This window comes from Acanthopagrus latus, chromosome 3 (assembly GCF_904848185.1).
Source record: "Acanthopagrus latus isolate v.2019 chromosome 3, fAcaLat1.1, whole genome shotgun sequence".
NCBI classification, from domain to species: Eukaryota; Metazoa; Chordata; class Actinopteri; order Spariformes; family Sparidae; genus Acanthopagrus; species Acanthopagrus latus.
Window position 1 is genome coordinate 14,229,395 of NC_051041.1, and position 14,274 is coordinate 14,243,668.

The 14,274-nt window shown below is 42.5% G+C and overlaps 1 protein-coding gene across 4 annotated transcripts in view; it reads left to right on the forward strand.

The window, feature by feature from the left end:
• The window catches only part of gabbr2 (gamma-aminobutyric acid (GABA) B receptor, 2), a 197,073-nt gene that overhangs the window by 116,520 nt on the left and 66,279 nt on the right, over positions 1-14,274 (forward strand). For all 4 annotated transcript variants that reach the window (XM_037093801.1, XM_037093800.1, XM_037093799.1 and 1 more), the window contains 4 exons: positions 3,536-3,601; positions 4,437-4,625; positions 5,191-5,433; positions 11,288-11,348. In XM_037093801.1, coding sequence (XP_036949696.1) covers positions 3,536-3,601; positions 4,437-4,625; positions 5,191-5,433; positions 11,288-11,348 — 559 coding nt within the window. The remainder of the gene's footprint in view (positions 1-3,535; positions 3,602-4,436; positions 4,626-5,190; positions 5,434-11,287; positions 11,349-14,274) is intronic.

Here is a 14,274-nt window from a genome sequence, read left to right on the forward strand (position 1 = left end):
CTTTGTCAGTTATATCAATAAATGAGGAGATTAGGACTTTTGGACAGCTGGTTGGACAAATGGAGCAATTTGAACATGTCACTTTGGACTCTTTTCTTTTTCTATTTACATTTTAAAGACTTAATTGTGAAAATAATCTGAAGAGAAAAATGATAATAAAAATAATAGTTAGTTGGACCCCTGCTGGCCATGAAACATAAGAATATATTCTTAGTTGTAATCAAAACAAAAAGGTTTCATTTATACCACACAGGATGGTTTTGATGCCACATGGACTGTGGGCTGTGAGATGCAGAGGATAAGCTCAAAGAAACATTTTGCAATGATATTATCATTATAGGTTTGTTAATTTCATGTGGTCTGTTTTGATAATAGCATTTTTCAACTTTTCAAACCAATAAAGCACCACAGAGCACACAGCCCTCCTCACGGCAACTTAAAGGACCAATCCACATCGAATTCTAGGCCTGAGACTCAAAAAGTTTACACAGCAACAAGTATTTTCCCACTAAATTTAAGTTTAGTGACAAGGTTGGGAACACTCAGATGATGTGCCACATGCAGACATTGTTTTAGAGCCTTTTCGGCTTCAGCCTGTTAGTGCCAGTTCAGATAATAATGCCAGGGCGGTGGTCATAACAGTGTGGGTATAACGTTCAGTGCTCACCTAGGATCAATTAGTGATCGCACACAAATCTATCCTGCTGTGTGCAGATGTGGAGAGGTGCACACAACACAGTCGCTGCACGGTAATCATCACAAACAGAGGGGGGGGATGGTTTAGTGGGCAGAAGCAACACATTGCCCAGTCTACAAATCACATCTCCCGCAACCCCATAAAAAGACCATTATTAGTCCTGTGTTTGTGTGTAAGTGTGTGTATGTGTCTGTGCCTAATAAGCCTTAACAGTGCCTGATTGGGCTTATGAGGTACAATATTACTCAAACCATTATCAGGTATAAATCACCATCATAAAGTTACAAACAGCCCTGTCATGGATAAAGGCTGGCCCTCTTTAAGAACAATTATTGTTATAGTTATATAAAAGCTCCAGCAATGAGGGTAATTTGGGGTCCTGTAGTGCCCCAGTCTCTCTGTAATGGACAAACACCATGCGCTCACTCATAGCCCACAACCACACACTCTCTCCGTGTTGTTGCCAGGCAGGCCAGAATTCACACTGAGGCCGTGGTCGTTGGCCATTTTGGTTCAGAGCCGTTTCTCCAGGGCAGAGCAGTGTTAAGTAGCCACTGGCATTTAACACACTCATGCAAACGCACTACCCAGGTATTTACCCCAGAAAAGTTGCGACCCGCCCTTCTTGCATATGCATCTTGCATCTATTGTGAGGAGGCGTATTATGCTCATTTTCAGGTTCATACTTTTATTTTGGCTTACTACTACAATAGGTTTACATGCTGTAATGTTTGAAAAACACATAAATTCTCTCATGCTATCCAGTGCTTCACCACTTCCATTCACCCTGAAATGCCCCACTTCAGCAGCTTGCCTGTTAAGGCCCCTCTACCAACTAGCCAGTCTGCTCTGATTGGTCAGCTGGCACTGGCCTGGCCACGAAAAAAAAAGGAAAAAAAAAAAAAAAAAAAGTTTAGCAGCACCAAACCTGCTACTCATTATTTAGTAAGCTTCAAATGAGGCCAACTAAAGTAGTCTATGCCACTCCAGACCAGAAGTACATGTAACATGCTAATGCCTAATTCAACAGAATACCCTACAAAATAAACAGTAAAATAGCATGAATCAAAGCAAAACCCAAAACATCTAAGTTTGAAGTGGGGACACGGACAGTTGTTAATCGATCTAGGTACTGGCCCTCGTTGATGCAGTTTGAAGGGAACTCCAGTGGGGGAATGATAAACACGCAGTTCAATAGTTTTTCAGTCATTGCAGGGACCTTTCAATCACATTTCCATCCAAAATCAAAGTTATTCCACTTGACATCCTCGGATGGCAGTAGGGGAACTTTTGTGTTAATTCTGGCTGTCGACAACAGAGCACTTCACGTGTTTGGCACATGGCTTTGTACTCGCCCTCAAAAGGAAAACTGTTAGCCCACCGAAGAGTTTCCCAGTTGTTATGTTGACGCCTCCATCAAAAATACATTAATTTCACTCAGCTCGAATGTCGCTCAGTGTATAGATTTGTCCTGGTCTGTGCAGCCAGCAATAGAGGACTGCCTGAGGAAAGATCACTTCATGAACTGTAATCATAATGGTTTGTTATTATCCAGAATGAAGGCAAGACAGCATAGATTCACTGAGATTACAGCTGATGTGTTCGGTACTCCATTGAAGGCTGCCTTCGTTTGAATTTTTCATTACAACTCAGCCTATATCGACTGTAAAACATGTTTTCAGGTTGTTCTGTTTTGTAACTGCTTTTCCAAAAGAAAAAACCCTGCATGCAGTCAGCAATGAAACTAGAAGGTTTTACTGCTTGTTTGAAATGTGTAGCATTTTCGCCTAATCGATACAAGAGGGAACCTTACACTCGAGAACTGCATGTAGCACTTAAAGTACATGACATCACAGTAGAAAACACTCACTGTTAAGTATGTTTGTGAAGAATGAGCATCCTGTTACAAGGCAACTGTTGGTGACAAATCAGTCTTTACATTTTCTTCATTGCTCTGTGAAAACTGACCCTCTCTATTTGGTAGTATGTCTGGCTGCCTGCATCATTCACTCATTCAACCTTTATTTAAATCTGTGGTTTGAATTAGACTTCTCTCCACGTTTCACACATCACCTCCAGCCTTGCCGACCAGATGTAGATTCGTCAAACCTATGTCAGTGTTATTGCATTAGATTTGGTGCGATTTTTGTGCAGTAATGTGTGTCTGCCTTGATGCACCCATACGGTGTGCACACATCTGCCTTTGTGCGTGTGTGCTTGTACTATACATATGCTTGTGACACTAAATGACAGACTGTTGGCCCTAGAGCCTGATCCTTTTTTTTTTCCCATCACGAAACATGCTGTACTTCCACCCGGGCGATCTGAATTATTTACCAAGTCAGTCACCAGGCCATGTGCTCTGAATCCCCATGTAAATTTGTGCTCTCCAGCATGGCTGGCAAGGCAGGCAATTCTGCCCGCTGACACTAATGTCTCTGTTGTTATGGATTGACACAGTGTGACTTAATATTGCCCTAGCCTCTCAGCCACTGGTTCACCACTCAGATCGCACATACTTTGTAGCTACTGAGAGACATTATGACAAAAATACAGAACACGCAACGTGATTGATTCTTTGTTGATTTGTTACCAAAGTTTGATCTTGCAGAATGATGAGAAAAGGGAACTGAAAACTCATCCTAGCTAGGAAAGGTATATATTTATTTCTACAGGGCCATTTCTGGGTATCACAACTTTACTTTAAATCCAGACAGTCACGTAAGAGACTGTAATGACCACCTTGCTGTAAGGTGACAGCAATGCGATATAATCTTTATGAAATATATGTATATATTTGCCAGTGAGGTCATAATGTCTTATTCTTTCTGTTTACAGGACAACGACGTGAGAATCATCATTGGCCAGTTCGATGAGAATTTGGCCTCCAAAGTCTTCTGCTGCGTAAGTCTACGATCTAAATATAAACTTACAGATATCAGCTTGAGTAATGTTCTGTGTTATACCAACAAAATCTTTTGTTTTATGTACATTTGGTAAAGCTGCATTGTGAAAAATGATTTGGACATGATGTGATCGGGTTGTGAACACATAACAGTAAACTGTAAATGTGTAATACAACGCATACATGGAATTATTTGAACCTAATGTATCAGTTAATTCTTTGGGGTCACATGATTTGGACTTGGATAGTTTGGGCTCAAGTTATTTTGCCCTCAGTGCAATTAATGATTACAGCATGTATTAAAGGACCACTGTGTAGGATTTAGTGGCAGCTGGCAATGAGGTTGTAGACTGTAACCAGCTGAATCCCTCTCCGCTCACCCCTCCCTTCTCAGGCGGAGAATCTTTGACAGTACTCAGGTATTGTAAAAGTAATGCCCTCTCTAGAGCCAGTGTGTAGTTTGTTTATTTTGGACTAATGCAAAAAACAAGGTGGACTCAGTTGTAGAAGACCCACTCCCTCTGTAGATATAAAAGGCAAATTTTTAACTAAAGAAAACACAGTGACTCTAAGTTCCAGGTGATTATACACTAATGAAAACATAAGAGTTATAAATGTTGAACTCCATTCCTGCCAAAAGATCCCTCCAAGTCTTTCTCGCTGGACTCTTAAACTCAGTTGGCAACAGACCCAAACTCTCAGGCCAATCTTAGCTTTAAATATACTCTGCTCACATTAAGTGAGAATGATTAAACATAAGTTAAGCTCCATAAATCATACTGCATCTCCCTGTAGCTACATTGCTTCAGCTTCCATCTCTTCTGTCCCTCCCAGGCATATAACCTGAACATGTTCGGCAGTAAATACCAGTGGATTATCCCCGGCTGGTACCAGGGCAACTGGTGGGAGCAGGCCAACTCCACCAACTGCACCACCAAGAAGCTGCTCACGGCCATGGAGGGATACATCAGCGTGGACTTCGAGCCGCTCAGCGCTCGCCAGATCAAGGGCATCTCTGGCAGAGTGAGTGACACCCACGGTTGTATTTAAGAAGACCTTAAATGTTGAAGATGAGTACATTCAATGTGTCATGAGAGGAACTGAAAGTACAAATGAGCTAATTAAGCAAACCTTAATGTTTATGTGTATACCGACAGACTAATGCTATTGATACATTTACAATTATATAGCAGCCTGACTTATATAATGTATGAGAAAATGGTTTAACATTTTGTCTTCTTTTTGGTGCAGGTCTTCTGTTTTTAGACCACTGCTTAGTCATCACTGGAAGTTTTTGTACTTTTCAGCAATTTTAACATTTCCTGTAGATCTGTGGAGACATGAGAGGGCGTTCTCCACAAAGAGACATCTTAGATGCATGTTTTTAAAGCAGACATCTCAACCAAAATCAATCATGTTCTTTTTCCACAATGCACTACCCAGCACAGAAGCATTGATCCCAAAACAGCATTTCCAGTCACTTTGTATCTCAAATTGTGTGGAAAATAATCCCTTCTGCTCGGACAAAGTGACGACCAATAAATGTGAATCAGAAATAATCCAAAACTCTCTTTCGCCTCTCCTTCAGACCCCTAAGGAGTACGAGAGGGAGTACAGCAGAGAGCTTCAGCAGAAAGGTGTGGAGGCCAGCAAGTTTCATGGCTTTGCCTACGACGGAATCTGGGTCATTGCTAAAACCTTTACTCGCGTGATGGAACTGCTCCGGAGAAAACAGCAGCAGAACACCTACCACAACTTCACCGTGGACGACCGCGAAGTGGGAAAACTGGTGCTGGATGTCATGAACGAGACCAACTTTTTCGGTGTAACGGTAAGTTATGGAGCAGATTGCTTTTTGTTCTTTTTGAATGTGATCATTCAGTGAAGTCACTGTGCAGTCTGACATGCTGGAAGTTAGAATGGGTTATTTCAGATCACACATTTTCATACACTGAGCCTTCAAAGCTGTCTGCACTCAATTGACAAGGATACTCTCTAGATGCTCACATATACTGCACATTTTTTGTTAGTATTAAAAAGCCAGATCTCTCCACATTTTGTGTAGACCAGTTTGTGTATCTCTAAATCAATGACAGTTGTGATGGGGAAACGAGCTGTGGCATGAAAGTGTCTAGGCAGTTGGTAAATTGGTATTTTCAGCTGGTTTTTAGCTTGGAGATTCTTGTCATTGCAAATAGCGAGAGGGACTTATTGGAAAATGCCGACTCAATTAGTCACCAATGGCAACCTTATACTGAAAGCTTACTTCCTTGCGAGTCAGACTAGGTTTTTGTTAATAATGTTGTGGCACCTAGTAAGTGAGAGACACACAGAGGCTCATGATTCAGTACATATACAGATATAAACATGGTTTAAAGTTAGCCAGTCAAAACACCATAATACATGTTACTTCTGATGAAGAAGAATCCTCAAAACATCTCTGTGTAAGTGTTGCATGTGTACACTATGTAAATGTTTCGTGTTCTGAGATTGTACAGTATGGATTGGGCAAATGTCAGAGCAGCACACAGAGGCATTAATTACTGCTCTGTAAGGCTGGAAGCCTGTTTGCAGAGAAAGTTACTTAGCCATCCTTGTCTGCATGAAGCCTAAAGTGATGCCATTTGGTGCTGCTGACTCACTCCAGTGCATTCAAAATTGATCCTGGTGGCTACACTAGCTACAAGCTGTGTGTGTGTGTGTGTGTGTGTGTGTGTGTGTGTGTGTGCGTGTGTGTGTGTGTGCGTGCGCGTGTGTGTGTGTGTGCACGCGCTTGCTCTCACTTCCCATTGAGCCGTTAGAGGATATCTCCTCTTCCCTGTAAAGGCCACTCCATTATTAGAGGATGCCACGCTGCTCCCAGCCTAGACAGCCAGTAGGCATGCAGGGCCTTATAGTACATTAGGACATTACTCATATCATATTCATAACTGTGTTTACAAGTAAATGACCTGAAAAATGCTGAAGAAGTGAAGAGAAAATGGAGATAGATTAGTGCTACTGGGAAATTACACAGGTACAGTGTTGAGGAAATACTCTGCATCTTTTCATAAACACTGATTACATGTGGAAGGTTGTGGGACTAAAGTCAAGGTGGCACACAAGAGAGAAGTGGATACAGGCAATAAGATATAGATGCAGAATATTGGCACAGTACATATACTGTATGTACTGAATAAGCAAGGAAGAGAGAGAGGAAAATATCCTTGAAGGAAATCAGTACAGTGCACTGACATTGTGTTATTGTGAGGTCCCGTGGGACTGACTTGACTTCCCACAGGGCTGTATGTGTGTTTCAGCACCGCATCAAATCCTCCAGGTCGTCATTCCTCACCCCTCTGGTCTCACCTCTCTCAGCACAGACCCACTCAGGGCTGCTGATCAGGAGCTTGCTGACACTGAGACTTTCCCCAGAGACTCGAAGAAGCAAAACAGCAAGGGAATATCGATGGCCATGTAACATTTAGTTCACTTTTTATCCAAGGCACACAAATGATCTGCTTTCACATCTATATGGTCTCATGTTAATTATGCTTATCAGTGGTGGAAAAAGTATTCAAGGCCTGTAGTGATTCTTGAGTGTTCTTAAGATTAGTTATGGACGTAACACATTACTGGTTGTCCAAAATGTAATCGGAAAAAAAGTAATGTAAAATAATGTAACTTTTTTAATTACATCATCAAAGTCATGTAACTTATTTAATTAGATTACTTGTTTTTAACAAGTGTTTGAAACTGGGCAATAAAGGTTAAAAAGCTTGTATGAACACGCTTTCATTCGAAGGAATATATTCAGACATAAGCCTTTTGTGGTCCCCAACATTTTGATTAGTAAGTAAGTAATTCCATTTTCTCTTCCTGAAAAAAAAAAATGTTCTTGTCATTTAAACATGTTACATGTAACTAGTTACTCCCCATCACTGTTTACTAGAGTGAATGTAGCAATACCCTAGTGTGATAAAATTCCTGCATTTAAATTTTATGATGGAGAAAAAATACTGAAATATGTGCCTCAAACTGACCTTGAATCAAAGTTAAAGGTGTTCATTATGAAGAATGGTCCAAATACTGTAACTACTTAACATTGCTCTGAAGTACTGTAGTGCTTAAAGGAGACATGTTATGCTCACTTTCAGGTTTGTCGTTTTTTTGTGTGTGTTGGCTTACTATTAGAACAGATATACGCACTTTAATGATTAAACAGAATACATCAGTTTTAGTACAGTTCATAGTGCAGCACTGTTTCCCCCCTCACTGATGCGCTGTTCTAGCTCCTGTCCAGTGTTTTCTACATTACAGGGCTAAGCAGACAGTGCAAAAATGTGCAGAAGTGAATGGAGTGCGAAAGTGCAAATGTTTTAGTCCACATAAATCTACATGCTCTTGTCTTATTTATGTCCAACAGAAAAAGAATCCTCAGTAACATGCAGTACATATGTCTAAGAAGCTAAATTCTTTAATAAGGATGTTGTCTTTGTCCACAAATCCACACTAGAATAAAAACATCCTGTCTGAGAATGTTGTGCGAGTGGCAAACAATTACGTTGTTTGAAGACAGCGGCTTGGCAGCATAATTAAATGCATCGCTCTACCAAAAGATTTGAGATCTGTCGACTGTTATAGCTGTTCTTTTAAGGGATTACATGAAATGAGATCAAAAGTGTTCCCTGTATGTAGCACACACTTCGCACATAGAAACTTCCGCCCACACATGACAATCAAAGACACGGGAAGGCAATTTTCCTTCCACACTGCATACATCTTTTATGCTGTTTTCAAATTCAGATACAGAAGAGCAGCTATTACGCAACTCGATCGGTTCGCTCTTGGTTTGCAATAACTTCCACATCCAGTGGGATGGATCCATGTGCAAGCACCACTGAAACAGCAAAGTCAGTTTGTTTACCCTCGGATCAAATAATATTTTTGCATGTGTGTTTGATTGTGCCGGATCATAACCCTGGCTTGAGCCTCGTGTCCATCCTTATGTCCCGATTTTAGACTGTGTGTTTGTGTTAGACCATTCTGCGCTGATCTCAGTTCTGCTGATGAATCTGGAGCAGAGCGCAGGAGAGTGATCATGGAGGACTCCACAGTATCGATCTGGCTGCTGTCACGGCCACAGAGAAGAAGGCTGACGTTGCTGGGAGAGACTCTCGAGGGTGGAGGGGGTGCAGATAGCTGCCAGAACCACAGGATGATGTACACTAGAATCCACTAGGGAGGTCCGCATGGGTTGTGATTGGGGATGACAAGTGTGTGGGTAAAGATTTGTTTTGCTGGGTTTTTTTGTTTTTTTTTGTATCTGTGGTCAGTGGTCATCAGTGTCTTTCTGTCTAATGGTGAGTCGCATAGCCTGAGGCTTGACAGTCAAACAGACACACTGAGGGTGAAAGAGAAGAAGGGCGTGTTCGTGATGTGTATCTGCTGTTAAAGTGTAAGTGTGTGCTTCACACCTACATTCACATCAGCTGTGTTCCCCACCTCAAACCCTTAAAAAAAAACCCAGAGGAAGTCACACCTGCAGCCTACAGACCAACATCTCATTTGACCCCAGCACTCCTGTCGCTGACAGTACTCTCACCTCCACACGGAGTAATACCTGGCCGCCTCCACTTGTCTCACCTCAGAAGCACACACACACACACACACACACACACACACACGCACACACACACACGCCCAGACACAGAGATTGCTCCATCAGCCACCATTGTGTCTCAGGTCTGAGCGTCCTTTGAATTTTAGACAAGGGACACCTGTCTGGGTCAATACATTCCAGTGAGGTTGCCTAAGCTGCAGAGGGGCATAATACCTCGTGGAAAGAGGCTTTACAGCAGCTTCTTTGAATTTTGGTCAAAAGAGGTTAATTTAATCTTTGTAGCACAGACATTTATTTCCAATTAAGACTGTCAGAGTCGGTGCCTCTGCATATGTTTGATACACTGTGCATATTCTGCAAACCGTGTATACACTCAAGAGGACAAATTGGGGGGCTGTTTAAATAACGGCACGCCGTTTCAATAAGGTTTGCGATGGCTCCACTTTTGCTAATGTGAAGGGCAATTATGGCAGCGATGCTAATGCACAGCAAGAGCGTGACTGTGCAGCTACTCCAGAAACCTGGATGCACGCACTCGTAGTCATCAGGGGTTCGAGTCAAGTTCCCCTATTTTCAACCCACATTGTCTGACCCTGTTTACACACCACCGCCATCTGAATGCAGCGCCTAATGAGATGAACCGAGGTGCACAGCGCAGCCCTGCTTACACTTCACACGTAATTGCGCTGCATATTGCAGGAAGGAGCAGCTTGTGACGAAAGGATACTTGTTAGTGTCAGCAAGTCAGATTGGCTGTGGTGCGACACCGCTAGCAGAAGATCCGCTGCACATTCACCAGGGTGTAGGCAGCGTTGGAGACCCCCCCCCCCCGTGTCTCAGGGGTAGCTCGTCCTGCTTGCGCGACACGCACCACACATGCATGCACGTGATCGTAATGTGACAACATGTCAGGTACATACACATAGACATGCTCGCGGGCGCACACTCAAACATCAAAGATGCCACACAAAGACCGGGATTCAAACAGAGGGGTGGGATAGCGCGCCGCTACTTCAAAGCTTGCCTTCTTTTTGAGGCAAATTTGGCTCTCCAGCTTCCTTCCCCATATTTCCCCCTCAGCCGCCTTTTAATCAGCCAATGCAAATGCTCCCTCTCTCCATCTATCTATCTATCCATCCATCCATCTATCTATCCATCTATCCCTTTCGCTCTCTGCTCTCACCTTTGTTAGCCAGCCAGTAATATGTAAACCCAGTTAAATGTGTAATTAAGGGGCTCTGTAAGCAGATGGCGGGCTGAATTAATTGAGCAGTCTTGGTAGATGAAGGGGGGGGACAGAGCGAAGGAGAAAATAGAACAAGAGGAAGAGAAAGAATGAGAAGACGTTGGAGAGATAAACCGACAGGAGCCAAATTGATTTGAATGGGTCTTACGATATTGCCACAAAGTAGAATTGCTTTTGTCCCCCTTGTCTTGCGTCTACGCTCCCTGGCTTGAAATTGCTTATGTTCAAATCAAAGACTTTCCATTGTTATTTTCCTGTCGTTTGAGGGTGGCGGTGGACCGACGAAAGCGCACCTTCCTGAGCGAGAAATGAACATTGAGAAATAAATCGCCAGATAAAACCGCCGCACTCACTGACCGCTGCGCACCTCTCCGTGGCCGAACGTGTGACACACTTAAAGAATTGCCTTTTAAATGCAGTCTGAGCCCAGATTTGTACCAATGTGAGCAAACACATTTAAATCGGGCCGTCTCGCTGATCTGATGTTGTTCCAAGGATATTAGCAAATGAATTGGCCTGAAGATAATTTTGTTTACCTCTATAAACAGATCAATTTTGGCCACTTCTAATCAAATGAGATGCAGTATGTGCAGGAGCCGAGACTCTGCCCTTTGCCTGCCAACACTCCGGTATCGGGAAAGCACTGTGCATAAATTTAGTTGAACTAAGCTCTTTTTTTTTTCTTTTTTTTTTTTGCTACTAGAAATCACTGTAGTGCTTATGCTGCATCTTCTTCAGCAGAATAGGATGTTTTTCTTACTTTAATTATGTATGGTATGTGTTAGATTAAAGACACATATTAATTCTCTCTCTCTCTTTTTTTTTTCTTCTTTTCAGGGCCAAGTCATGTTTCGGAACGGAGAGAGGATGGGCACGATAAAATTCAATCAGTTTCAAGGTTGGTATTGATGCTACTATGCCCCTGCACCTTTACGGTTACACTAGATCAGTCTTCTCTCTAGGTGTTCCACAGTCATTTAAGACCTTAACCTTTACGCAGTCTGTTTTGGATGGGAAACATTGTTTCAGAGCATCGACAACTTTGTTCTGCCATGTGGATGCATCTGTGATGCTTGTTCTTTACCTGAATCCTCTATTAGCGCTACAATTAGTTGAACTCCCAACTACAGCTTGCCTTTGGTCAGTGAAACCTGCAATTGTTGTCCGACATTTCGCAGAATTTGGAAAAGCAACTTTTCTCAAGTTAGACGGCTGCCACGGTTGATATGCTGGCACCTATAATAGGTCCTGACCAGTGGGGCTTAGGGAACGTTTTGCAGAAGAATCACGAACATGAAAAAGGGAGGCTGAAGGATTTAACAGTTTTGAAGTCAGAAGCTTTGCACTCACATTTATCTCATTAGTTGTTTTTCTTAGGGAGGGTAGTCATTATTCGCATGACTGCAAGGGTTGTCAGAAAAAAAACATAAACGTGCAAAGTTATAGACAGTTTTCCATTGAGGAAAGTTCCCACAGCCTTTGTGTATGGACTTGCATGTCCTCTCTTCGTCAGTGTGGCCCCTGGTGTTCTTTTGGGCTTGATCTCCTCTGTGGTGATAGTATGTATGTCTGGACAGTTACGGTCTGTAAAAAAACATGCCTCAGTAGCCTCTGTCTTCATAGCATCATCCCGAGGTTGTTTTTGAGCCAGCAGGGCCCGCTGAGTGGGAGAGTAACCCAGAGATTGCATCTCAATGCAGGGGATTCCCAGCTCCGAGGCTCCCCAGACTGTATGTGGCGCGCTGCATGGGGCTGTTCAGTCCTCTCTGCCTAACCATCTTATCTTCCCCACTGCAGAGGGGCTCGATCCCTTCTGGCTGCTTACATCACACTCTGCATGTGAGATCGAGAAAAGTGTGTGTGTGTGTGTGTGTGTGTGTGTGTGTGTGTGTGTGTGTGTGTGTGTGTGTGTGTGCCTCTCCTCTGCGCATGGAGGCCAGAGCTGTTCCAGCCCAGGCTCAGCGGATTTAACTGAAATGGAGACTGCTGCACATGATTTATATCCATTAAAGTATATTTAATTTGACCTTCAAGACTAAATGAACACATGCCTGTTGTATGAAGAGTTTTTAGTTATGCATGGACATGTGTATAGAGTAGCAAAAAAAAAGATAATGACTCCCAATTCCCTTTTAGATGGTAATTGTACACAGTAGGTACTTTATACCATATATCATAATCTGCTGCTTTTACAGTTAAAAGACTAGTGATCGGTGCTATTTACTGTTCTACAGTGACAATAAAGAATGTGTTCAAACAGGCATTAATCAAGCTGTGAATGAAACGAAACTAGCAATTACACAAGAGGAAGAAAAATGATTTCCCAAAGACTTAACAGATTCATTTTGTTTCACGAGTTATCATTCACACACACATCTTATTTTATTTATTTACAGCTGAACGTGACTTCTCTCTTCCTCTGTGCATTGCAGGACAATAATGTACATCAACGGCACACTCAAAAAAGTTCTGGCAATACTTTTATTAATGTTTTAACATTTCTTCAATTAGTGAAGCAACAAATGGGTTCTCATCCAGCAGGAGAAATATTAACAGGTAAATGAATTATTGTCCAACATTAAAATAAGGCCTTTCCTTGCATGTAAGACATTTAAAAAGAGTAAATAAAATGCAAATAACAATAAAAAATACTTAAATGAAAGGCTAAATTTGTTTCTCTGCTGTTCACAAGTATTCTCCTTTAGTATATGTATGTCTTGCTTTCAATATTTGTATGTCAAAGACACAGTTCACATGACACTAGCTTGCTGAGGACCACTTACATTTAAACCTCATCTGCCATAATCGTGACTAGATCCACTTCCTCCATACTTTGCATATAAAGACTTATCAGGATACACAACCATTCTAAATGCCGCTGTGTACTGATGGAGGAGCCGTTTTAAACACCTTAGATATGAGGACATACAATGGGTGCACGTCAATACAGCGTTGCGTCTGATGACCCTCTCGTCTCTACCTGGAGGTCACCTGCAAGAATAAAACCAAACAGCAGGAGGAGCACTAACCGGGACAGAATGCAGTCACAAAAGTGTGAATGAATAGAGAGTGGTCAAATAGAGACTGGAGGAAAGTGCTTCAGGGTACAGAGATGTTCAGAAAAATGACACGAACGCCTCATCCTTAAACCATTGCTACACAGTTTGTCTCTCTTTCCTCCTCCCCGAGCTGAGCTGCTTGTCCGCCGCGCCTCGAACACACTCTCCCCTCAACCAAATCCTCCCCCGTGTCACAGCGATATCTCACTATCTCCTCCTAGATTTATTATATCTCCTCCATCCCTCCTTAACCCTCACTCCATCACTTCTTCCTCACTTGTCAGGGATCTTGAATTTCTCACCCTTTTGACACGTGGAGAGCCTGAGCTGGTTGGAGAGGAGAGAGGAGGGACAGCCCCAGCTTGAATATTTCAAAAGGCACTGATCCCCAACATGACCCTATCATCTGTCCTCAGCCTCTGATCCTCCATTTTACCCTGTCAGGTGTTCTTAGTCAGGGGCCTCAATGGCTCTTATTCTCGCTTTCTCTCATGGGGATACGAGATAGCTTGCTACCAGAGGTCTTGATCGCAGTCGCCGTCCCTCTGAGTGCAGATTTTAAATCAACAAAATACAAGGCCTGGTAGATAAGGAAACATGGCCTTTCAATAATATATATATCAGCAAGGTGAGGTTGTGAAATGTGCGGGCAAAAGGTTAAGATGTTTTGGATCTTAAGAGATAAAGCGGTTGGATTTACTGTCTACAACACCCCTCAAGTAAGAATTAATTTCCTGCCTTTCTATCATCTTGTGCAGGAATTTG